The sequence below is a fragment of the Talpa occidentalis genome, unplaced genomic scaffold (assembly GCF_014898055.3).
Source record: "Talpa occidentalis isolate TD23 unplaced genomic scaffold, MPIMG_talOcc4v2.1 talOcc4.14, whole genome shotgun sequence".
Lineage (NCBI taxonomy): Eukaryota > Metazoa > Chordata > Mammalia > Eulipotyphla > Talpidae > Talpa > Talpa occidentalis.
Window position 1 is genome coordinate 75,756,297 of NW_023601433.1, and position 22,888 is coordinate 75,779,184.

General features: G+C 56.9%; 3 protein-coding genes across 4 annotated transcripts in view; 1 reads left to right on the forward strand and 2 right to left on the reverse strand.

Moving 5' to 3' along the window:
• The window catches only part of SF3A1 (splicing factor 3a subunit 1), an 18,442-nt gene extending 18,119 nt beyond the window's left edge, over positions 1-323 (reverse strand). Inside the window, exon 1 of the mRNA XM_037510873.2 lies at positions 127-323. Within this exon, the coding sequence (XP_037366770.1) occupies positions 127-189 (63 nt within the window). The 5' untranslated portion in view covers positions 190-323. The remainder of the gene's footprint in view (positions 1-126) is intronic.
• CCDC157 (coiled-coil domain containing 157) lies at positions 200-14,865 on the forward strand. 2 transcript variants are annotated; one of them, XM_037510875.2, is made up of 12 exons: positions 200-526; positions 2,619-2,772; positions 5,187-5,445; positions 6,936-7,107; positions 7,821-8,259; positions 9,136-9,213; positions 9,574-9,764; positions 10,626-10,802; positions 10,979-11,147; positions 12,087-12,226; positions 12,616-12,704; positions 12,794-14,865. In XM_037510875.2, exons 3-12 carry the CDS (start codon positions 5,198-5,200, stop codon positions 13,041-13,043), a joined length of 1,953 nt encoding a protein of 650 aa, XP_037366772.1. In that variant the 5' UTR covers positions 200-526; positions 2,619-2,772; positions 5,187-5,197; the 3' UTR covers positions 13,044-14,865. The 2 variants fall into 2 exon arrangements, with proteins under 2 accessions (XP_037366772.1, XP_037366771.1); XM_037510874.2 differs by having other exon boundaries at positions 227-526; positions 7,821-8,466; positions 12,794-14,864.
• On the reverse strand, positions 14,076-21,900 carry RNF215 (ring finger protein 215). The gene is made up of 9 exons (XM_037510876.2): positions 21,622-21,900; positions 21,206-21,349; positions 20,682-20,753; positions 20,516-20,601; positions 19,980-20,136; positions 16,102-16,221; positions 15,865-16,008; positions 15,514-15,616; positions 14,076-15,430 (listed from the first exon to the last, which is right to left on the reverse strand). Exons 1-9 carry the CDS (start codon positions 21,898-21,900, stop codon positions 15,408-15,410), a joined length of 1,128 nt encoding a protein of 375 aa, XP_037366773.1. The 3' UTR covers positions 14,076-15,407.
• Between the last annotated feature and the right edge of the window lie 988 nt (positions 21,901-22,888).

The window sequence follows — 22,888 nt, forward strand, 5'->3', positions numbered from 1 at the left end:
CGATCCCTCCAAGCCCTCCAGAGCAGCCACTTCTTCCTGTGCAAGTGAGCAGCGCCCGCGCCAGAGGGGAGGGCCCAGGCCTAGGCTCCGGCCACCGGTCGGGTCGAAGAGCAGGGAACGCAGTACCTGTTTGGGCTCGGTGGCCGCGGGCGGCGGCGGAGGCACCGCCTGCACGGGTCCGGCCGGCATGACTGCGACGCTGAGGGCTGCCAGTCCGCCTCGTGTAGGTGAGCGACAATGAGTTCAAGGACGGTGCCCTGCACCGACGGTACGACAAGCTCGCAAGATGGCGGCAGCCGAGCAAGGAGTCGCCGAGGCGAGGCTGACGCACTTCCGGGACCGCCCCCTCTCCGTGACGTACTTCCCGCCCCTAGCCCGCGGGTGCTGCTTGCGCGATGCCGTTGTCATGGCAGCGACCGGGAAGCCCGGCTAGGATTTGCTGGGGATCCCAGGAGTTGCAGACGCGCCGGGTGTGGTTCCATGAGCCGACCAGACAAGGGGGCTGAGGCTGCGACCCCGGAGACTGGTGAGACGTTCACCCTTCGGACTGCCCCGCATCCTCTCTGCGCCCCCACCCCACCCCTGCTCTCCGCAGGCGGGTTCCTCACTCTCTAGTGACCCGCCTTCCGGGTGCCCCACTCCCAGCTATTGGCTTCTCTTCGGAGACCACCCTCCTCTCGGGTCCGCCTCCTCAAGGCCCCACCTCCTACTCCCTCTGCCATCACTTTCGTTTCAGGCCCACGTCCTCCAAGACCCGCGCCTGAGTTCCTGCTGGTCCATTTTCCTGTGGGCATGCCTTTTCTGGGTTCCACCCTCTTGCCTTCCATTTCCCGCCCTCAAGCCCCACTGGACCATCTCAAATCAGGGCTGCTTCTTTATTTAGGCTCCCCTCTTCTCTACCACAGGTGCTTTCCTAAGGCACACCTCATCCCTCTCTCTTCCTCTCCTGAGCTACCTCTCCTAGCTCTGGAATGTGGCCGACTCCAAGCCCTTGCCTAGACGTCACTTTCTTCATCTGTGAAATGGAGGAGAAATAGGAAGAGAGGCTCTCCCAAGTTTCCTTCACATCATATCTCACCCTGTGCCAAAAAATAAGTACTTTACATTTGTTCTCATATCAACTTACAAATGAGGACAATGAAGTTCAGAGTTGAAATGGCAATCCACACCCAGGCCATTCCTACTCCTCTGCAATTATTGATAGTTATTATTTTGTCTTCAATGGTCCCTTCTATGTCCCAGTATTCCAGACCATTAACAATCCTGAGTTAGACATTGACAACTGCCCATATAAACAGCTTTAGAGTTCCTAAAGTGTTTTCACGGTGCTGACCTTGAATCTCAGTGGGTACACTGACCAGGAGATAGGCGTAATCTATAGCAGGGGCATAGGACCCACAGGCTCATAGAGGGAAGGGGCTTGAATATTCAACAAGAGTGAAGAAAAGGCTCCTGTCTGAGTCAAAAGTCAACTTTAAGCTCAAGGAAATTGGCTGCTCCTAATTCAGAGCAGTGTCTGTTCAATGAGTGCCAAAGTGTGATCTCAGGAGCAGTGCAGGTTCAGGTTGAGGGTTCCACTCAGGTCCAGGAATTACAGGGGAGCCCATGTCAAATTCTCCTTCATTTGACACACGTTAAGTGATTCTCAGCCCATGCTTAAATCTACAAAACCCTAACTTCAAAAGAAATGACATGAGGTAGGCTTAAATATTTTTCAATATTTTGTTTTTCTTTTTTATATTCTTGATATTTTGGCAGATGTTGTTGCTTATCAGAAGCAGAGTCTAGCAGGGGTTGGTATCTCACATGGCCCCTATGGCAGCTATACTTATTTGAGGGTGAACAGATCAGTGTTTCTGGGTATCTTCACAAGCAAGCTCCTGAGTTCCAGGTGTTTTGCCACCTGAATTTGGCCCCTACCTGGGTGGGGTTTCTTGCTTGATTTATGTATTTTCTTCCTCCTATCCAGGAAGGAAACCCAGAATGCTTCATTCTGGTTTTTGTTTGTTTTTCTGCTTCATTCCTTGGGGATATAAAATCTCATGGGTGGCAATATCTCACGAGACAATTGCCTAGTCAACAAATTTGAAATAGACACTGGATTTTGAGACTTAAAGCAGGAAAAAACCCTAAATTTGTATATTAATTTCAATTGAAGTGATGATATTTGGGGTAAATTAGATATATTATTAAATTAGATATATTATTAACTTGTTTGAGTTTACTTTCTTGAATGTGTCTAGTAGAAAATTTGAAGTCCCATGAATGACTTGCATTGTATTTCTCTTGAACATTGCTGCTCTAGAAGCAACATGACCTGAGGATAGAGCAGAAGGGCTAGAATCAAGAATCCTAGCTCTCTGAGTGACCTGGGGCAAGTCCCCTAACTTTTCAGAACCTCAGTTTCCGTATCTGTATAAAGGAGGCAGATTTGAGGAAGTGAGTCCTGCAATCAGAGCACTGAAGCATGCCCTCTGTGCTCAGACTCCAAGCAGGCAAGCCTCCTGCCCTTTCTCTCACCCCCTTCCTCAAACCTGGGACACCCACCCCTCCCTTTTGAACAGCCTCCTCCCTGCCCTCCCTTACTGCCCACTTACTCTTGCTTTCATCCGTCCCAGTGACTGAAGAACTGCTCGGGGCCAGCCCTGCACTGGAGACTGGAAGCAAGGCACCTGGATGATGAGCCTCTGATCCTGAGCCCAACACCGCAGGCTAGCCTGAGAGCTGGACATACTCAGACATCCAGCTCCACAGACAGGCAACTGCACAGAGGTGAGGACAGGGCCTCCCTATGGGGGAGACCAGTTCAGCCCAGTCTACCTCTGAGCTTCCCAGCACCTCTGGGCACAGGCTGGCCCTCAGGCCCCTTGCCCCAGGTGGCCAGGTCATACTACAGTGAGCTCAAAAGACAGTCCATGTGCTCTCGGGAAGCAGACTGCCATCCACAAATAAATACTCAAATAGTGGTTCAGTGCCAGTGCAGGGAAAAAAAGAACAGGATACTCTAAGACAGTGTGTAACAGGGGGTCCTACCTGGTCTGGTGACTCAAGGGAGGTGCCTTATCTAGAGGAAATATGGGGAGGGGCATATTCTGGGTGGTGATGAGATGGAGATAGACCACAAAGAGTCAGAGCCCAGGAAAGTGGTCCAGTCTTTATCCTGAAAAAAAACATAAAGGGTTTAAGCAGCGGGGAGAGCTACCTTTTACCCTCTGGCTACCATATACAGGTAGACAAGGTCGCACTGGGCAGAGGGAAGAGCATGACTCCTCAGGGGGGCAGCTGTGGGCAGTGGTCTCGGGAGATGGTGGTGTATAGAACAGTGTTGATGGACAGAAGGGGTGTGTTCTCAGCGTGATCTGGACGTAGAGTTGACAGTGCCAAGTGTTTGGATATGGGAGTAAAGGAAAGGGGATTCAACAAAGCACCCAGACTTAGGTGGAACAGTTACACTCGGCGGGAGGGTGTATGTGTGCAATTTTCTGAGATGAGGGATGCTGGGGTCAGATATAGGTTTGGGGGAAGAGAAGTTTCCAGCCAGGCCTCACCTTACTGGGGGTAGGGGATTGTTGGGGGAGGTGGGTTAAACAGGCCATGGCCTAAATGCTGCCCAAGCAGTCTCAGCATTTCAAGGAGGGGCTGTGATACAAGGACGAGCTTTCTGATGCTGAGAAATCCACCACCAACAAGGAGCCCTGCCTCAGGGTGGGGAGGAGCCAGAACTTAGCATTTACTGTGCTGCCCAGTTCTGAGAAGAGGGCTGGCTTGGACACCAGTCACTGGAGGGTAAAGCCCCCACGACTCGTACTGAGCCACAGTAGGGGCCACAACTGTATCACCTTTCTCCACTTCTGAGTCAAGGCCATGAACAGCTTGTCCAAACTAGCCCTAGTTGTCCACAGGCTCCAGATGATAAACAAGAAGCCTGCTGTGCGGGCCACAAGGGAAGAGAGTTTGGCCAGAGGTGCAGGGGGTGAAAGAATTCACCAGAAACAGTGGGAAGAAGAACAGGCTGATTTACTGAAATACACTGCTAAGGGGAGCAGCGAGTGAGACAAGGAGAGGTCTGCTGTGCCATATTTGGGTTAGCTCTCTGGATGAAGATGGAATGCAGGCTGTAGCAGTGATTGTGTTCAGACTTAACCCCTAGGCCACCAGGGAGGCCCTCTTTGTGGATTCTTTTATTTCCTCTACTCAGTCGCTAGTGAGCATCTACAATCGGCCAGGCCCCAGGCTGACCCCAGGCTGACCATCCTGGGGATGCCACAATGACTTAGACTGTGGACCTTGCTTGGAGAGGGAAGGCCATTCCAGCAGAGAGTAATCAGGGCTGAGATGGGGGAACCTCAGAAGGATTATCTGACCCAGCTCAGGATGCTCAAGAAAGGCTTTCTGAAAGAGGTGATAGCCAAGAGTGCTGAAGGATGACAGGAGCTAGCCAGGTGATGGGGACTGCACAGAGGAAGCATGATTCAGAGGAGACAGATAGGCAGATTCAGAATTAGCAGGTCATACCTGATGATGGTTGGCATGGAGAGTATGACAGAGAGCAGGTAGACTAGAGAGGGAGGCGTGAAGAGTGTATCCAGAGGTGACTTTTCTCTCAAGACCCGCAGGGAGTCCCAAGGGTTTGTTGGCCAATGTGACATGGTCATGTCAGGTTTGGCCCAGATTTCTGGAGATACAGTGGATCAGAGCTGAATCAGCAGACCTGTGGCCCTGCCGGAAGCTGCTACAGTAGCCCAGGTGGGAGACAGTGGCCTGGTGTGGCCCAGCATGCCCCAGCATGTAGGAACACCTTCTTTTCAGTTGATAGTTGCCTCTTCAGTGGTTCGCTCTGGGAGGGAAGGACAGGAAGTATGTTCTCATTCATAAATGTACCCACCCAGCATCTAGCAGGGATCTGGCACATACAGACTTTTGGAGGTACTTGTGGGACAAAGGAATTAGCAGTGTGGGCTCAGGGTAGGGTAGGTGAGAGGGAGGCTGGTGAGGTCACCCACAACCAGATCCTCAAGGGCATGGTGACCTGGGGCCAGAGTGACCTGGGGCCAGGGAACAGACTTCTCCCCAGGATCTAGGGTAGACTTTTGGCCTAGAATTAACAGGGCAGGTGGGGGTTTAGGAAACTCTACCAGCAGTGGCTGTGAGGCTCTGGCTAACGGGCACCTCTCTACCTGTCCCAGGAGCTGTGAGGATGGCGCACCTATTAGGCAGCCAGGCCTGCATGGACAGCCTGCGCAAGGACCTCACCGACCTGCAGGGTGCCATCGTGGATGTGTTCTCCCGTGCCGGGCCCGTGCGCTTCCCCTCCTGGAAGTTCCCTGATCGTGTGGCCTGTGACCTGGACATGGTAGCTCTGCTAGAGCACTATGACCATGTGCCTGGTGACCCCGAGTTCACACAGCTGTCCCATGCTGTGCTGCTGGAGCTGGTCATTGACAGGTGAGAGCCTTGAGTCTCGGGATACTGGCCCCCGCCCCTTACACCAGTAGCAGCTGCAGCGTCCCCTCCATTGGTGGTGTGACTTGGTGACAATAGTCCCCTTGGGTGACAACAGACACCAAGTATTTGTTAGTGGCCAGGTCAGCTCACGGTGATCTCACCTGGTGTTGTGTGTGGTGCTCTGCTGTCCTATCCTTGCCACCCTCAGGAGTTGCTGGCCACCCTGTTGGTCTCTGTGGCACTGTAGTTCTGATTGCTGCCTCTCTGGCCACTGCCAGCTGCCTCCTCAGGCTTTCTGTGTTGTGGGGACCACAGTTGCTGCTCAGAGTTTCCATCCTCGGCTCCTTTTCCTGGCGGCTTGTGGGCTGTGCTGTTCCCTGTGTGTGTCACGGGGCCAGACACGGGATGTGTTTTCCAACTCCAGGCCCTGCTGGGAAGAGGCCAGTGGATTCCCCCCCAGCCCTACCACTTTCTCACCATCATTCAAGTTACCATGGCCGTCAGTCTTCCTCTTCCTGGGGACCGTAACCCAGGCTCCATGTGCTCAAAACCTTACAAGCTAATAAAGTCATGGAGGCCCAACAGGCAGGGACCCTAGCAGTTTGGGGATGACTTACTCAGGAACAAAGCAGCCTAGGTACCCACACACAGGTCTGGAGGCACCCTCGGACCACCATTTGTAACGTGTGAGGGACTGAATGTGTGTAAGTACAGAAATATCTTCCCTCCTCAAGGGCCTTGCATATGCTGTGCCCTCTGCTAAGAGTGCCCTACCCACACAATAAGCCCCAATTTACCCATCCCCCACCTCTGGAAGCTGTTGCTGACATATCTTCCCACCCCCACACCTGACCCCTCTGCTCACCTCTGGCTGAATTAGTTAGAACACCCTCCTGGCAAGGGCTGCTGTGTCTGAGACCTAAATCAGCATGGTAGCCCTGAAGACAGGGCTATAGCCATCAGCTCAGGGTATGGCATTTGGAGGTGCTCGGTTCATGTCCAGGATGAGATCAAGGCTAGGGATGAAGATAATGCAGACAGCAAAGCAGTCTCCCAGCATGAAGCCTCATTTGTGTGCGCAGACAGAGGGCTCTCTCAAGTCTACACTCTGCCCTTTTTCCAGATGCTCTCCTACTCCAAGTGCTGAGCAGGCCTCTTCCCTCTCAGGGTCTCAGCTCTGTCCTCTGGGATGAGGGTGCTCCCATGATGTAGGCAGCCACCCACCCTACACTCTCTGGCACACAGGATACAACTGAGGCAAGGCCTGGCCTCCCAGAGAATCACGGTCCAGTGGGGGTAGCCAGGTGGAAGTGTGCCACCCAGGAAGCTTAGAAGATGCCCTGAGTTGGGTTTGAAGCTGGACCAGCAGAGCATATTCTGAGATGCTCCAAGTTCCCTGAGGCCTGGCCAGTTCCCCAGAACCACAGGCTGCTTGTTGTATGGCAGAAGGGCACAGTGCACCCGGTCTACCCTGGCATCTCTACCCACAGGCTCCTGTTACTGCTTCAGAGCTGTGCAAGTTACTTGGAGAACCTTAGCACAGAGCAGATAATGCCCCCTGTTCGGGCTGCAGGACCCTGCATGTCTGTGGGGCTTACAGTGCGGCGCTTCTGGAACAGCCTGCTGAGGCTAGGCATGCTCTACCAGCCGGTGGCTCCCCAGGTGGGTCAGTCTCACCCCCATTCCCTAACTGTGGTCACCCTTATGCCATCTGCCCTGCCTCAACTCCCTAGCACGCCATGTGTGCGCTGCATCCTCAGCTAGCTCCACTCTGCCCAAGGACAGTGTCAATTCTGGAGCCTTCCAACCAGGGCCCAGGCAACATAACAGCAACATAGACTTTGGGGGTCAAGTCTAGGCTACCTGGCTCTGCCATTTACAATGTGGGACTGTGGAAAACACCTACCTGCTCTGAATCTCACTTTGTTCATCTATACAGTGGGAACAATAGCATTCCTTACCTCTTAAGGCACTATTGGGTAATGCTGTTAATAGAGCTCCTCTTCTTATGGGTTAACACATAATCTTCACAACCACCCAGTTAACAACTCATAGTGGGGAGGAAACAGAAACTGACAGTAGCGATGGTAACATGAGAACAAGAATGAAGTAAGAACTTAGTAACCAGCAGCTGTGGCTGTCATAGTCACCCTCCCAGCACCCTGCTTTAACTGCACAGAGCCTGGGCGGGGGCAATAGAGGAGACCTGGCTGGGGTAAGCTGAGGGAGTGGGAGAAGGTTCCCATTTACATAAGTGTCAGATGACATCCGAGGGGCTGAGCATCAGGAGAGGCTGTCACAGAAAGCCCCTGGAAACTGGTTATCTCCTAGGCCTGTCTCCTTCACCTTCTTCCCCTTTCTTTACCTGATCACAGAAAAGGGCAAACCAAGGAGAGAACCCCACGTCCAAGCCCACAGCCAAGGGCGAGCCGGTCAGGAGCCCTGAATTTGTGATTGCCAAGTTCATCAAGTCCCCCTCCCCAATGCCAGACTCACCCCAAACCAACCAAGAGCCTGGCAGCCTTCCAGTCAGCGCTGCCCTACAATGTCCGGCCCGAACCGTGGAGAACACCAGGAGCGTCCACTCCCAGACTGTGGAGACAGCCCTGGTTCCTTGTGATGCGTGCACCAGCGTCCAGGGTAGCCTGCAGGAGGTCGGCAAGGTGGTCATCAGCCTGTGTCAAAGCCAGAACTTGCCCTCGTCCTTAGGCCAGTTTCAGCAGCTGGTGCAGGACAGCATGGGGCTCAGGCCACTGCCAGCCGCCACTGTGGGCCACTGGGCGACAGAACAGAGCAAAGACCTGACCCGCCTCAGTAAGCACGTGGGGGCCCTCACTCAGCTTGTTGGGCCTCTCAGGGCCCAGCTGGAGGAGGCTGAGGGCCAGAAGGCTGGCCTGAGGAAGCAGGTGGGGGAGCTGGAGCAGGCACTGCAGCAGGAGCAGGGGGAGCGGCAGCACCAGGCAGACGAGGCCAAGCAGCATCTGACCAAGTGGGAGTGTGACAAGCAGCAACTTCTCACAGGTCTGTACCACAGAGGCACAGAGAGGCCCGGGCTTTGCTCCAGCCTTCGCATGGGCTCTCCCAGAAGCTGACTCTGAGATAGGGCTGCAGGTACAAGTAGTTGTGTGGAAGAAACTCTGGCTGGGGAGCTGGCAAGACACACAGGGTAGCTAAAAGGAAGGTAGGCCTCAAAGCAGCTACCATGTGGGAACTTAGTCCCACTGGGGAACACTGGAACCTACATGTAGAGCATGTGCCTTGGAGTTGTACCATCAGAGGCACAAGGGAATGGGGTCCTGTTGGTCATGGACAGTGACTCTGGGGGTGTTCGTTCCCCTCATACCACCAGCCAAGCAGCATGCCTTCTTTCACTTTGGGGAAAGCCCTTCAGCAAAGCAATGCAGCTCGGGTGCCTGAAAGGGGATTGGTGTGAGGGCTGAGTGATGTGGACAAGCCACAGCCCTTTCTCAGCCTCCCTGTTGCCTCCATGGAGGATACTGAGGCCCAGAGAGATGTAGGGCAACCAGCCAATAGGAAGCTGAGCGGAAAGACCCCTCAGCGCTCACCCACAAGCCCAGACCGCCCCCCTCAGTGATGGTTGCCGGTGCTCTGCAGGGTGTGCTGGGTACGAAGGCCACTGGCCATGGCCCAGGGAGCCTCTGAAGAGCTTCTCTCTCTTTGCTGCCATAGAAACAAGTGACCTCAAGATGAAGGTGGCAGCTCTGGAGGGGGAGCTAAAGCAGCAGCAGGAGTCCATGCAGGCCATGGGTGAGAAGCCCCACTGTGTGGTCCTGGATCACTGCCCTGCGCTTGGGCATGCACCTGGGTGGGCACCCTCCATCGCTGTCCCTGGGCTTCTGGGCTAAAAATAAAGGGAACCACTAAAGAGGGTGGGTCTGACCTGCTCTGTTGGGGGAGGGCCTGAGCTGGGTGCCACCTTCTATTTTCAGAACCCACCTCAGGTGAGGTTCAGAGAGAGCTCCATTTTGTAACTGAGAATACTGCAGTTCGGAGATGAGCTGGACCTGCCCCCACCCCCACCCCCTGCCCCTCAGGTCTGAGGCAGTGCAGGGACTGGACCCAGGGCTCTTCTGCACTACCTCTTCCCAAACCTACTCGATCCTGCAGAGACAAAGGCCCAGCAGCTGCAGGAGGAAGCTGAGCGCAGGGTGGAGGCTGAGAGGCAGGTACAGCAGCTGGAGGAGCAGGTGCAGCTGCTGGCAGGGCGGCTGGACGGGGCCAGCCAGCAGATCCTCTGGGCCAGCACAGAGCTGGACAAGGAGAAGGCCCGCGTCGATAGCATGGTCCGTCATCAGGAGGTGAGGTCTGGGGCCTTGGCCTGTAGTATGACTGCAGGAAGAGGGCTCTACTGGTGGATGGGGGGCTCCTCTGTCTCGAGCACTGCTCCCCAGCACATGCCAGTTTGACTCACCTTCATGGAAGGTCTAAGCCAAATGCTTTGCTCCAGAGGTGCTCCCCACCCAGCGAGGAAGAGCAGTTGTGTCTCCACAGCTCTCCTGCCAGATGAGTAAGGGTGGGGAAAATGTTACAGGGGCCCACCCGGGGGGGGGCAGTCGCATCTGCTTGTGGGGACCCAGAATAGCTTCTGGGAGGGGAGGCTGTTGAACTGCATGCCAATGACTGGTGATTAGTTAATCAGCCAGAGGAAGGATAGGGAAGGCAGAGGGTGAGCAGGGATCCGGGCCCAAGATACTGCTGTGCCCTGGGCAATGCAGCCTTGCAGAAGTCCCCAGGGGGATAGCTGAGGGAGCAAGTGGGCTGTCATCTAGAGAAGGGGACAGTTGTGAGACTCTTCTGTCCGAGCTTATCCTCAAAGGGCTTGATGGGGAGCCATGACCCCAGGTAGAACTCTGAGACTAAGATTGGAAGAAATGGGAGGGGAGACTGATGGAGTCACCCAACTGCCTTCCCAAGGGTGTGGGATCTGCAAGCTGGGGCTCTGGCCTTGACCAGTTGGGGTATGCATTAGCCTGCTGCTGCTGTACTCCCTGCCTTTTCCTCTCCACACACGTGCACCAGCCCCCGCTCCTGTACACAGACACATGCCACTGCACAAGGGGGAAGGCTTGGGCCACAGATACTACAGCTTCCTTAGTCCCATGGGGCTGCATCTAGTCCCACCGGCCTCATGGCCTCCCTGCCTGCCCATCCCGACTCAGTCCCTGCAGGCCAAACAGCGAGCCCTGCTACAGCAGCTGGACAGCCTGGACCGGGAGCGGGAAGAGCTACAGGGCAGTCTGGATGAGGCTGAGGCCCAGCGGGCCCATGTGGAAGAGCAGCTGCAGAGCCTGCAGAATGAGAGGGAGCAGGGGCAGTGCCAGCTCCGGGCCCAGCAGGTGAGAGTGGGCAGGGTGAGGGCTTGGGGCAGCTCTTCCCTTTCACCCAAGGAGCCCCCTGCCAGCAGAGGGCCTGTGGGCCTGTCCCATGTTTGTGGGGAGGAGGGATTGGAGGTGCCCCCCAGGGGAGCTAGGACCTGTTCCTCAGACCAGGTCTGAGCCTTCCTCCACCCCAGGAGTTACTGCAGAGCCTGCAGCGGGAGAAGCAAGGCCTGGAGCAGGCGACAACGGATCTGCGGCTGACCATCTCGGAGCTGGAGCGGGAGCTGGTGGAGCTGAGGGAGCGGGAGCGGCTGCTGGTGGCCTTCCCAGACCTGCACAGGCCTACTGAGGCCCAAATCCAGAGTAGGGGCTTAGGAGTGGTATGGAGGGTGTCGGAGGGCAAGGGGGCTGCTTAGGGTATGTGTTACCTACTCCTCTGTGGAGAAGCCCAGAGGTGACATGACTACCCGGGGTCACGCAGCTGGATCCAGATGCATCTGGCAGTCTCTGTGACCTGTGCTTTTCACCATGTCACAGGCCAGACATCACTTCTCTATGTGCCCCATCCCGGTGTCGCCCCAAACCACACATGGGGCCAGCGGTAGGGGCACAGCCCCATCTGTTGAGTGTCCTGGATCCCACTGCACAGGACAGTGGAGTAGCCATGTCAGTGGAGGACTGGGTGCCAGCAACAGGGATCTTTTCCCCGCTCTTCCAGTTCTCTAAAGTTCTGGGGGGTGAATCCATCTGCAGAGCTGTTAAGACCGACAATAATTCAGCTGTTAGGATAAGTGAGCACTTCTCAGTGGTCTTCGGGCTCTTCTGTTGCCGTCTCCTCTACCTGGCAAGGCAGGTAGCAGCCCCTTTTAACAAACCAGGAAACCAAGAATCAGAGTGGGCAACAATTTGCGGGGGTTTGTAGAACCAGAAGGAAGATGGTGGGAAAGAACATCCTTGCTGAAATCTGGTACCAAAAGAGCCACCTGTGTGACTCTGGACAACTCACTTTGCCTCTCAGGCCCTCTGAAAATGGGCAACCTTGGAAGAGAATCACTTTCCTACCTATTTGTCAGGTCTTCAGCGAGTGCTAGGTCCCATCCAGCTCTCAAATTCTATAATGCTGTGGTCACCTCCCAGGAGGGAGGGGATGGGGAGGTGGGAGGCCTGATATACTGACCCTGCCCACTAGGTGGGGTCACTGGCCCAAGGCACGCTCAAGCTGGCATGCCTGCCGTCCAGGGGCCTGCCTCATTGGGCGCAGGAGAACCTGGCAGAGTGAGCTCCAGACGCTTGTCTCCACAGGCTCTGGCAACATCACTGATGACATGGAGAGGCAGGTGCAGGCCAATGACATCCGCATCCGGGTCCTACAGGAGGAGAATGGGCGACTCCAGTCCATGCTGTCCAAAATCCGGGAGGTGGCCCAGCAGGGAAGCCTCAAGGTGGGCACCTGGATTCCCCCACCTGAAAGGGCAGGTCCTTGGGGATTTGGAGGAGGCCCCAGCCCAGTAGAGACTTGAGAGCCCACCTGATCACACTAGGGGGTTGTTGGGGATTCTCATCATACATGTCTTTCAGCCTCACTGTTTTCAGAAAGCTCGTGGAAAGGGAACAGATCCAGTGCCTTCTAGCTCCAAATCCCTCTAGCTCTTTATACCTTTATTTCCAATGCAACCAGGAGCCTTCCCACACTGACCTGCAGCTGGGGTGGCCCTGGAAGACTTCTCAAACCCTCAGAAGAATGGGCTGTGACTAGGGGTTCAGAACCTCCCTTCCCCAGCTATGACACTCTATGTACAGTGGGCCCTTCTGAATTTGCCTTTCTTTGCAGCTGATCCCGCAGGACCAGCTCTGGGCCCCTTCAAGCAAGGGGACCCGGGGAACATCACCTCCAGCCCCGTTCCCAAGGACATCCCCAGGGTGAGTGAAGCTTTGCCAGAGGCGGGGAAGACTGGGTTGAGCTGGTTCCCCTCACTCATGGGAAATCTTGCCATCTCATCCTCCCTCAGACCGCTGGGCAGAAGGCACCTGCCTGGCAGCAGGACAGCCAGTGCGGGCAGGACCCTGCCAGGCCAATCCCGGGCATCCCCAGCTCAGCAGCCCTGCAGCCGGCCTACCAAGTCCCCCCTGGAGGACGTGACCCAATCGACCATCTGCACCCAGAACCCCATCAGGGCCTTGGCCAGGCTGAGAAGGAGACTCTCTCCAGGCCGGGGCCAGGTCAGCTCTGCACACCTGCCCCAGGAGCGGCCCCTGTAGCCTGCAGTGGAGTGGGGCTGGTGGGCAGGTGGCTGGCAACCCACCTAATGTAATAAAGCCCCGCCATCTGCCCACAGAAACCTTGGCCTTGCAGCACTGGCTGAGCCCAGGGAAGAGTTCTTCCTTCCCCTTCCTGGGCAGGGACTACTGAGTCCCCAGCCACAGGGGTCACTGGCCAGCAGAGTCCTGGCACACTGTGGGCCCTCACTACTGGGAGCTTCATTCCACAGTCCTCACTGACAGGGCAGTTAGAGAAAAGGGCACACCGAGGGCAGAAAGATGCGTCTGGCATTTGGGTCAGGTGAAGGGAGTCTTTCAATCCCCTTGCAAAGACCGGAGGGTAGCATGGACTCAGTGAAGCGCACCAGTGACGAGCAGCGTCTGGGCAGAGGTGTGCAGAAGGACAGCAGCTGCCAAGGTGGGCCCAGTATGAGGCAAGGAAGGAATCAGGCTGGGGTCCCAGCTCTGAGGCAGGCACAAAGAGGGCAGCGACACCTTCCTTAGTCCCGGGTCCTTCACTGAGGAAGCCCTCAGCTTCAGGAAATGTGAGTTGCTAAGTGTTTCTCTGAATCCATGAGTTGCATCTCCAGGGGTCACTGAAGGCAGAACAAGGACTACCCAACTAGTGTCACACCCCAGGCAGCTCTGGCTTTTCCAGGCCGGTCCCATGGGATCCACCCCGCACAAGATGCTGCCTGCCAGCCACACCAGAGCCTTAGCAATCATTTTCCTCATGAAGCATCCGGCCTGCCTTGTCACCTCACTGAAGCCAGGCTCTGTGACCTTGTTGAGCACCTCTCAGGGTTGGCGCTCCAGCTTCCCATGCCATTTCCTCCTGGTGAGGCCAACAGTGCCTCAGTCTAGAGAAGGGTCAAGAGTGGAATTGAATGTAGCTGAGCTGGCATCACCGGGGTCTGCCCCACTCTTGTTTCTGTGGAGCCAGGGGTTTCTGAGGGAGCCTCACAAGTGACAGGCAGCCTTCGGGGGGGGGGGGTCCCTCAGGCAGGAGGCCTAGGCCCAAGTGCAGGGGGCTCAGCTCCTCTCTGCATTCATTAGCTCATAGTTGTGCAGGTCAGACGTCCATGCCTATGACTAGATTCTCACTCAGGGTCTTAGAAGGCTGAAATCAAAGTGTCTGCCAGGTTGCAGTCCCTTTTGACATCTCTGGAGACGTCACTTGTAAGCTCACTTATTGTTGGCGGAATTCCGATTCCTGGAGTAGTACACTGATGTCTATTTCCTGCTGACTAGCACATGGCCTCCCCACCTCCAAGTCTGAGAGATTTATAATTCCCTTCAAATTTCTTCAGATTGCCTCTTCTACCACTCATCAGAGAAAACCCTGCCTGCACCCGGCTCACCTGATTAGGGCAGGCCCACCTGTGAGCCTCCCCCACCCCGGGGGCAACTGTGCATGTCGTGTAACATCACCTAATCGTGTAAAAGCCACTGGAGTCACAGTCGCAAGATTACAGAAGGCACATTCACGGGGGCTGAGGGAGATCTCGGGGGGCATTTTAGAATCCACCTCCCACCAGCAGTAGAGCCCAAGCCAACGTGTTCATCTTAACACATCTACACGAATGTTACGGTGTCTTATGTAAAATATATCCATGTTTATTTCATATTAAACCTCCCCATCCCAAGTGTTCTAAAAAATGATGCCCCTGGAAGATGCACCACAATGACTTGTGGCTTCAAGTATCCTGGTCAGCAACCTGCAGCCCCACCGAGAAGCACAGGACCGGTGGTTTCTAAGGCTCTGGGCCCGGCCCGGCAGGACAGGCAATGGGAGCTATGGCTCCCAGTGCCCAAGGTCCGAGGGCAGCAGACTGTGGAGGGCCATAGTCTTGACCAAGGTATGTCCTGAAAAATGGCCAGGTCAAGGTGCCCCCATGACCAGGCAGCTCCTCCCCCAACCCCTCCCCACCCAATAAATAATCACAAAACCCAACCACTACATCCTCAGCCCCAGGGGTGCCCGGACAGGCAGGCCACAGCGCCTAGAGCCCTGGGAACAACTGCACTGCCCCACACCCTCTTTTCCCAGGTCCTTGCTCAGGGTTCTGGGAGCTGCCTGCAAGGACAGCAGACACAGACACCCCAGGACTGCACAGGGGTCCCAAGGTGACTTCTCCTCTGTGACTGGCAGGTCTGGGCCCAGCATCCCGGCCTGGAGGCAGTGGCTCCTCCTTCCCAGTGTGGATGGGGTAGGGCATCTCGCCCCTCAACAGGGGCGGGCCCTTCTTCATCCTCCCATCCTGTTCTTTCCATTCTGCTGTCCTGTTTCAGGCGCCCAGGCCGAGGGCCAGGGTGCAGACGGGAGGGGTCCCATCCCCACATGCAGAGACCCAGTCGGGGAGGCTAATCATCTGAATATCGGTTCCCTGAAGGGGAGGAAGAAAAAGAACAGGAGAGTGAGGTGGGGATCTCGTGGAGCCAGCCAATGGCCCCCACACTTGGTGCTTACCTAGGACATTGAATTTGCACAGCGGGCAGGTCTGCTGGAGAATGAGCCAGGGGTCCACACAGTCTCGGTGAAATTCATGCTTACAGGGCAGCACCCGGAGCCACTGGGGGTAGGAGGGGAAGGCTCAGGCCATAAGAATAGGCCTCCAGGTGGGGATGCCTGGCCCTGTGCCCTCATCTGAGCTGAGGAACTGAAACCTTTAAGCCTTGTCCCCTACCCCCAGTTCTGCTTTCCATAGGCCTGGTGGGGTGTGAGAGAAGGATCTGATGGGCATGTTTCCCAGGGTCCTTCAGAGCAGGGTGGGGAACATCACAGGTCAGCTGATGACCAGCCTCCACCCAGGACACTAACCTGCTTGTGGCAGAAATAGTCCAGACACACAGCGCAGGTCTCAGCCCCAGGCTCTGGGGGACCTTGCGCGGCCCTACCCAGACGGCAGCGCCGGGTCTTCAGGGATGCCAGTCTCTGCACCACGCGGCGCTTGAGCAGGTCCACCTGTGGGGGGAGGGCAGGCACAGTTGGGCAGGCCCTAGGGCTGGGGGTATCAGGGCTCTTGCGCTGGCTCCTACCTGGCTTCCGGGCTCCTACCTGGCTTCCGGGCTCTTGCTGGCTCTGCCTTGATGCCTGCCGCTGGGCCTGGACCACGAGGCCTGTGCACAGGAGCATGGCCACTAGCAGGATGGCGTTCCACAGCTGCTGCAGGGGCTTCTAGGGAGAGGAGAGTGGGTGCCAGGGCTGCTCCGCCCTCTGCCCCCGGTTAATCTCCCCAGACCAGGCAGGTAAGGTCCATCAACATGCAAGTCCCTACAGGATCCTGGATTCTTCTGATACTCTGTCCACCCGTGTGTTCGCAAGGTCGCCCAGCTGCCTTCACTCCCCCTGCACAGGTAGAGGAGTCTGGGTTTTCTGTGGACGGCGGGAAATGGGAGCAAGAGGTGTACTGCTCCTGTCTCCAGCCCAGTCCTTCTCAGGGCAACAAACCCCCTGTTTTTGCACTCATGGAAGTTTCCATCTGAGAGCCATACCAACTCCCCAGCCCAGGACGCTGTTACCTTCCTACCCCCATCCTTAGCCATACAGCCCCCTGGTTTGCTTTCTCAGCCCCCGATCCACCTACTTGCTTCCAGGCTGAACATCCGCAAGCCCTCACGGAGGGCCCCAGGCCCTGGTGCCTCACTCTCCAAGGAGGCTAGTGTCCCCCACCCACCACCACAGGAATTCTCAACTGCCAACTTGGTCACGCTGCACCCCTGCTTGACACCCTTCTCAGTACATCCCTCGCTCCCTTTTCCTGCCGTCCACAGAAAACCCAGACTCCTCTACCTGTCCACCCTCGCGGACTCCAGCCCTCCTCGCCCTCCACATCTGTGGCTTTCCATACTCTTCCCTGAATTGGGAGCTCTGCCCTTCCTTGCCACCTCCCCTGACTGATGCCTCTGGACACCCCTTACTCCAGAAGTTCACCCCGACCTTGGTTGGCCAAATGCTGCCCCCTTGCCTCCTCCCCTGCCCAATCCCTATGCCTACTCTCTGCCTGGGTCCTCAGGTCCCTGATGTTGGAGGGAACCAATCTGACCCACTTCATTTAGTCTTTGAGAGGCCTTTGGGGTTCCTAACCTCAGAGTCCCTGGGGGACCACACTGGTCTTTTTTTTTTTTTTTTTTTTTTTAAGATTTACTTATACATACAAGCACTGGGTACAGTCAGAAGCGCGGGAGGGTGAAAGAATTTACCAGAGCCAGAGCGGGGAACAGAACAGGCAGAAGGACGGAAGTACACTGCTGAGGGGAGCAGCGGGCGGCAGGAGAGGTCTGCACGCCATGTGGGACCCTCCTCCGGTGGCCGGGGAGCAGCCGGGGATCGAACCGGCGCTGCAGAGGCTGCGGGCAGCTTCGCAACCCAGAGCTCAACCGCTGCACCACCGGGGAGGCCCCACACTGGTCTTGACTTAACTTCCACCACATGCGGCACAGTGGCTGGGCTCTGACTATGCCAGAGGCTCAGGAATCAACGTGGCCACGTAAGCAAAACAGCAGGCTCCCCACAGGCACACCTCTTCTCGGGGTCTGTGATGTGTCATAACCAATAAACATGTTTCAATCAAAGTTTTTCGCGCTCCGGTAGTTTTCTGCCATGTTCTCCTGCAGCCTATGCTGACGTTTAATTACCATCATGTGGGGGGAGGGACCAAGAAGTGACTGACAGGTTGGGGCTGCTAGTGCCGCAAAAGGTTGCTCTTACTCAGATGAAGGCACCCCTGGGGCCATTACCAACAGGTATCTGTGAGCTCCAGTTCTCCACTCCATCCCACCCCTTCCCCTGAGGGCCTGTCTTCCCCCCAGTGTGGTGGCACCTGCTCCAGGAAGCTCTCTCCATGGCCCCTAGGCTGAGCTTGGGTGACTACTATGCCCCGCCATAGTGGCCCCAGGCCCACCACCAGCTCAGTGCTCCCCCCAGCGATCTGACAGCTGCTCTGGCAGATTGCCCCACATATAGCCCCATAAGCCCTGGGCTAAGCCATACCATGCTGAGCCCAGAGAGTGTTGGGGGCTGTGGGTGTGGTCCAGAGACCCAGCCTCCCCAGGCTCAGTGCATATTTGGGATCCCCAGGTGAGGCGGAAGGGCAAGGTCAGAGCTTGTCCAAAGGATCGGGATGAGATTTGCTGGACAATGCTGCAGCACTGGATTCCCAGAAGTTGGGATTGTGGTGACTGGCCTGGGTCAAGGTTGAGAGTCTGCCTCAGCCACTCTCAGCTACCATGGTCATCTGACACTTGTATGGGCCCAGCCCAGCCGGCAGTACGGCTGTTCAGCTTTGCCTTCTGTACCCACAAGACTGACCTGCAGATTGTTATACCCTACCTCAGGCCTCCTGGGGCCTCCCGCCATGATCTGGTCTTTCTGCTGACATTTCCTCACAGTCTCTTATCTGACACCCCTTACCAAATGCCTGCAACCCACAGAGGTCTGTGTGGAGGAGGTCCGTGGGGCTCCCCTGACTTCCAGAAAGTCCTCCTGTTCCCAGGCCTCAGTACTCATCCCTGCCACAGAGCTGCAGTTCAGGCTGCTCAGACAGGAGTTAGCATGTTTTGTTTGGGCTGAACTGCCAAGGTCTTCCCTGCTGTCTTTGAGCCCTTCAAGGGCAGGTCCAGGGTCTTACAGGCCTTTTGTACACTCCACTGCCCTTCTTACCAGGCCCCAAGTGTCCTACGATCTCAAAAGTTATTTGGTGACCACTGATATATTCGACCACTGATTAATTCAACCACTCGTAACAGTAAAGACAGTACCAGCAGCTGCCCAGTTGGTCAGAGCCCACCATGAGCATTACATAGACAAGTCCCCAACAGCCCCATGACCATCTACATCCCCGTTCACAAATGAGGAACATGACACCAGAGAAGTTAAACACTCAGCCTGAGATCACTGAGCTAGGGTTTCAGAGCCACATCCAAACCCGAGGCTGCCTGTACTGCATGGCCCATGCCCACCAACACTCGCTGCAAGCCAGGGGGCCAGACATTCCCACTTGCAGAGCAGGGAATTGAAAAATGCTTGCAAACAGACTACCTTTGAATCCTCTTAATGCTGAGCACGATAAATCCAGAGACTGATAGGCACAGCTCTAACCTTTAGGAGACAGTCACACACCTCAGCATGTAAATAGGATGGGCTGTCCCAAGAGCCTGAAGAAGAATCTGACACTGTTGTGACAGAGAGGGAAGAGGGGACTGTGAGCTGAGGATGTGAGGAAGGCTTTCTAAAGAAGGCAGGCGGGGTCTCCCCAGTGGCACAAGGGGTTAAGAGTCAGCACTATCAAGCTATCCACAGCTACTGCAGCACTAGTTCGATCCCCGGCCAGGGAGGTGATCCTCATGGTGCAGCAGACCTCTCCTGTCTTGCCTGCTGCTCCCCTCAGCAGTGTATTTCAGTCAATCTACCTGTTCTGAATCCTCTCACTCACCGTACCTCTGGCCTACACCCCAGCTCTTGTATACATAAATAAATCTTAAAAAAAAAACAAAGAAGGCAAGCATGATGAGTTGTGAGGTCTCTGGCTAGACCAGGACACAGACAGAGAAAAGGGGTGTTCATGCCTGAAGCCAAGCATGGATAAGGCCTAGTAGCAAGGGACTAGCTGCATGTGGAGGCCAGTAAATGACATGGGGTGCTGGGGTCCTGGAGTGTCAGGATAAGACTAAGAAAAGAGCATGAGTAATCAGGAGAGCTGTGCAAGTCAGGCTCTGGGTCTGAACTTCATTCTGTAGCCAAAGAAGGCTTCTGGGGAGAATGACATGACAACAGCAGCTAACATGACTCGCATGATCCAGGGTTAAGCACTGCTCAGTACTCACCCGGGAGGTGGAAGAGGCTGTGCTTGCCACCAAGGCAGCGAGAGAGACCACAGCATTCAGGGACAAGGCATGTGTGACCCCTCCCGAGCCTCCTCTCTCCTAGGTACCCACCTGCTCCTGGGCACGACTGCCTCCCAGGCACACCAAGTCCTGCCATCCTCCATAGCCATCCTTGGAGAGGCCACAGGTGGTCCACAGGGTCAGCTTCCACTCAATGTTGGCCGACAGGGACTCTCCACTGGTGATCTCAGCTGTGGCCTGGGTCCTCCTGGGAGGGAAGGCCACAGAGGTGGCAGACAGAAGGGCTCTTGGAAGGGGAGGCCCAGACTATCCACCCCCTAGCCTTGTGGAAAGAGTACCCCAAAGTATCAGTCCGAAGCCCTTCCCCCAGGTGCCCTGGGGCAACTCCTTCCTCCCAGAGCTTTTTCTGGCTTTTGTTTTTTAGTTCTTATACCAGGTCAGGGAACCCACCAGCCCAGAGAAAAGGGGATCAATCAGGAATCTGTTTCTCCTTGCTAGAGCCAATCCCCTCTGCCCACAGAGTCTCATCTTCACTCCCGGTCCTGGCACCTCCTTTCCATCCTCTCACCCATTTTTCTGACCCAAGCTCCCAGGCTCAGTCCTTTGGAGCCCCAAACCCAACTCACTGCAGCAGTGCCTCCAACAGCTTGGTGACATTGGAAGAATAATGGAGGACGATCACCGGCCGGAGCAGAAGCTGGGATATGTCTAGCTGTAAGGGCACAGGAAGGTCAACTGGCCTTGCTCCCCTGTACCCCAGCCTGCACACCCACACAGCCTCATCCAGTTTACCTCTCGGACCACATTATGGTTCAAGATGAGGAGGAGCAGGGCAGAGGCTCCAAGGAAGAGCGCCCTCCGCATCTGCAGGATAGAAGATGAGGCTAGTATACATCTGCCCACATCCTTGTCTCCCCACCTGGGAACACAGTAGTTCTTAGCTCTCGCTCTGCAATGAGCATTTCCCCCAGAAAGACTGGCTATAAGCTCCTGAGGTCAAGGGCAGAAGCTCTTATTCCTCGCGTCCTCCCCCTAGGTACTCTGTGGGACCGGGAAAGGCTGCCCATAGAAGGCTGCCTGGGTCGGCCTAGCAGAGCAGACCCCTCCATGAACCCAGCAGGTACTCTCAGCCCGATGGACCTTCCTGACTTGTGCTGGCCTCTTCTACGTCTCAGCTTCCATGCCATACTGACTCTCCTATGTGGGGTCCCCTGCCCCTCCCAGGCCCAGGGTTTCCTTTAGGGGCCCATCTCTGTCTGCAGATACCTTGGGACCCTTCCTCCAATTCCTTCCCCCACATACAACACCCGCTGCACCTGCTGGATCAGGGCCTTGGGATAGGCCTGCAGGCCGCCGCCCTGACTCTCCTGGTGGAACTGGGCCGCCTGCTCCTTGCCCACGTAAGCCACTGCAATCCAGCCTTCTATGGGCACCTCTTGCTCGGCATCCACGATGTCCACCTGTGGGGAGGGGTCATGGGGAGGGGGTAAGAGAGTCAGGCACACAGGAGATGCAAGACCAGGTTTGGGAGTCAGTTTGGAAGGAAGGGCATCTAGAGCCCAGGTTTTGGAATCTGGCATGCTGGGGGCCTGGGCAGCCTCGAAAGGAGTCCTTGGGCTGCCAGAGCCGGGTCCAAGACAAAGGTCGGACCTGGCGGGGCCGGGGGGCGGGGGGGGGGGGGCGGGGCGGGGGGCCATGGAGGGGGCTGGGGCTGTAGGCTCGCGGCTCTCACCAGCAGCAGGCGGCCGCCCAGCTGGGGCGCCGGGTCGGCCTCGGGGCCGATCCTGACTCCCTCCAGGAGCAGCGCGTCCTGCCGCGGCAACCTCACGCTCACCCGCACGGCGCGGGCCCCTCCCCGCGCGCCCCCGCCCGCGGGTTCGCTGCCGTCCGCCGCGGCCCCGGGCCCCGCCAGGCCCAGCCAGAGCGGCAGCAGCGGCAGCAGCAGCAGCAGCGGCGACGGCTGCGCGGGCGGGGGGGCCGGCCTCAGCGCGGGGCGGGCGGCGGGGCCCATGCCGGGCAGACGGGGCGCAGGGGTCCCGGGCCGGGGGTGCCGGGGTAGCGAGACAGCAGCCGGACGGGGCGGGGCGCCGGAGGGGCGGGGCCGCGGCCGGACGGGGCGGGGCGGGGCGCCGGGGGCGGGGCGCCGGGGGGCGGGCTCTCGGGGCCGCGGGGAGGCCCGCGGGCGCCACCTGGTGGCAGCGGCGCGCCCCGGCACGGCCACGGGAGGGGCGCGGAGCGCGGGTCTTCCTGAGGGCGCGGGGAGCTGGGATGGGAGGGATCGCAGCTTGGTGGGGGCTGGCCAGAGTAGGGGAGACGCGGGGAGACTGGAGGAGGCGGGTTGGGGAGGCAGATACACCGTCAGGGCCCGAGAAGGGCAGGAGCTGGGGGTGTCCAGGAGGTTGGCCATTGCCCATTGCTCCGGGCGCCTACCTGGGACAAGTCACACCCCTCCTCCCTGAGCCTCCATTTCTCCACCAGACCAACCAAAAGGTGGCAGAGGACAGGAGATGGGAGTGGAAAGCGAACAAGGGAGATGTAGGTAAGGATCCTGCAGGGAGAGGGCGACTGGGGATCCTTGGTGAGACGAAGCAGGCTGGACACTGCTCCTCACCAGGGCCCGGGGCCGACTTCTGGGCGGTGGGGTGGGCGCGCTGCAGGACTAGAGCTGCCTCCCCCACAGCACGGGATCTCCGATGCCTGCAAGAACGTGACAGTTGCACACACAGCCCTAACACTTGCTCTTTCCTCCAGGGGTTACAGCTGCTGGAACTGGTTTGGTCTGAAACCTGTTAGAAAATTGTATCGTGAAAAAGGGTGGAGGTGTTAGGGGGAAAGGATGTCTTAAAGCTAATTCCATACAGGCTTTGTGGACTCCACCCCCACCCCAGGCCAAAGCCAAAGACACTGGGAACCCCAAATCCCATCCCCACCAAAGGGAAGGTGGCTGGGACCTGAGGGTGGGGTTAAGCAGCCAGGTTGGTATAAAGCCAGACACGTGG

Excerpts from the sequence above, each read along its gene's own strand:
- CCDC157 (XM_037510874.2), top strand. The coding sequence starts at position 5,198 with ATGGCGCACCTATTAGGCAGCCAGGCCTGCATGGACAGCCTGCGCAAG. Across the intron at positions 9,765-10,625 it reads GCATGGTCCGTCATCAGGAG|TCCCTGCAGGCCAAACAGCG; the intron begins GTGAGGTCTGGG and ends ATCCCGACTCAG. Across the intron at positions 10,803-10,978 it reads GCCAGCTCCGGGCCCAGCAG|GAGTTACTGCAGAGCCTGCA; the intron begins GTGAGAGTGGGC and ends CCTCCACCCCAG.
- RNF215 (XM_037510876.2), bottom strand. The coding sequence starts at position 21,900 with ATGGGCCCCGCCGCCCGCCCCGCGCTGAGGCCGGCCCCCCCGCCCGCG. Across the intron at positions 21,350-21,621 it reads TGGGCGGCCGCCTGCTGCTG|GTGGACATCGTGGATGCCGA; the intron begins GTGAGAGCCGCG and ends CCCTCCCCACAG. Across the intron at positions 15,431-15,513 it reads GTGCAAATTCAATGTCCTAG|GGAACCGATATTCAGATGAT; the intron begins GTAAGCACCAAG and ends CCTCCCCTTCAG.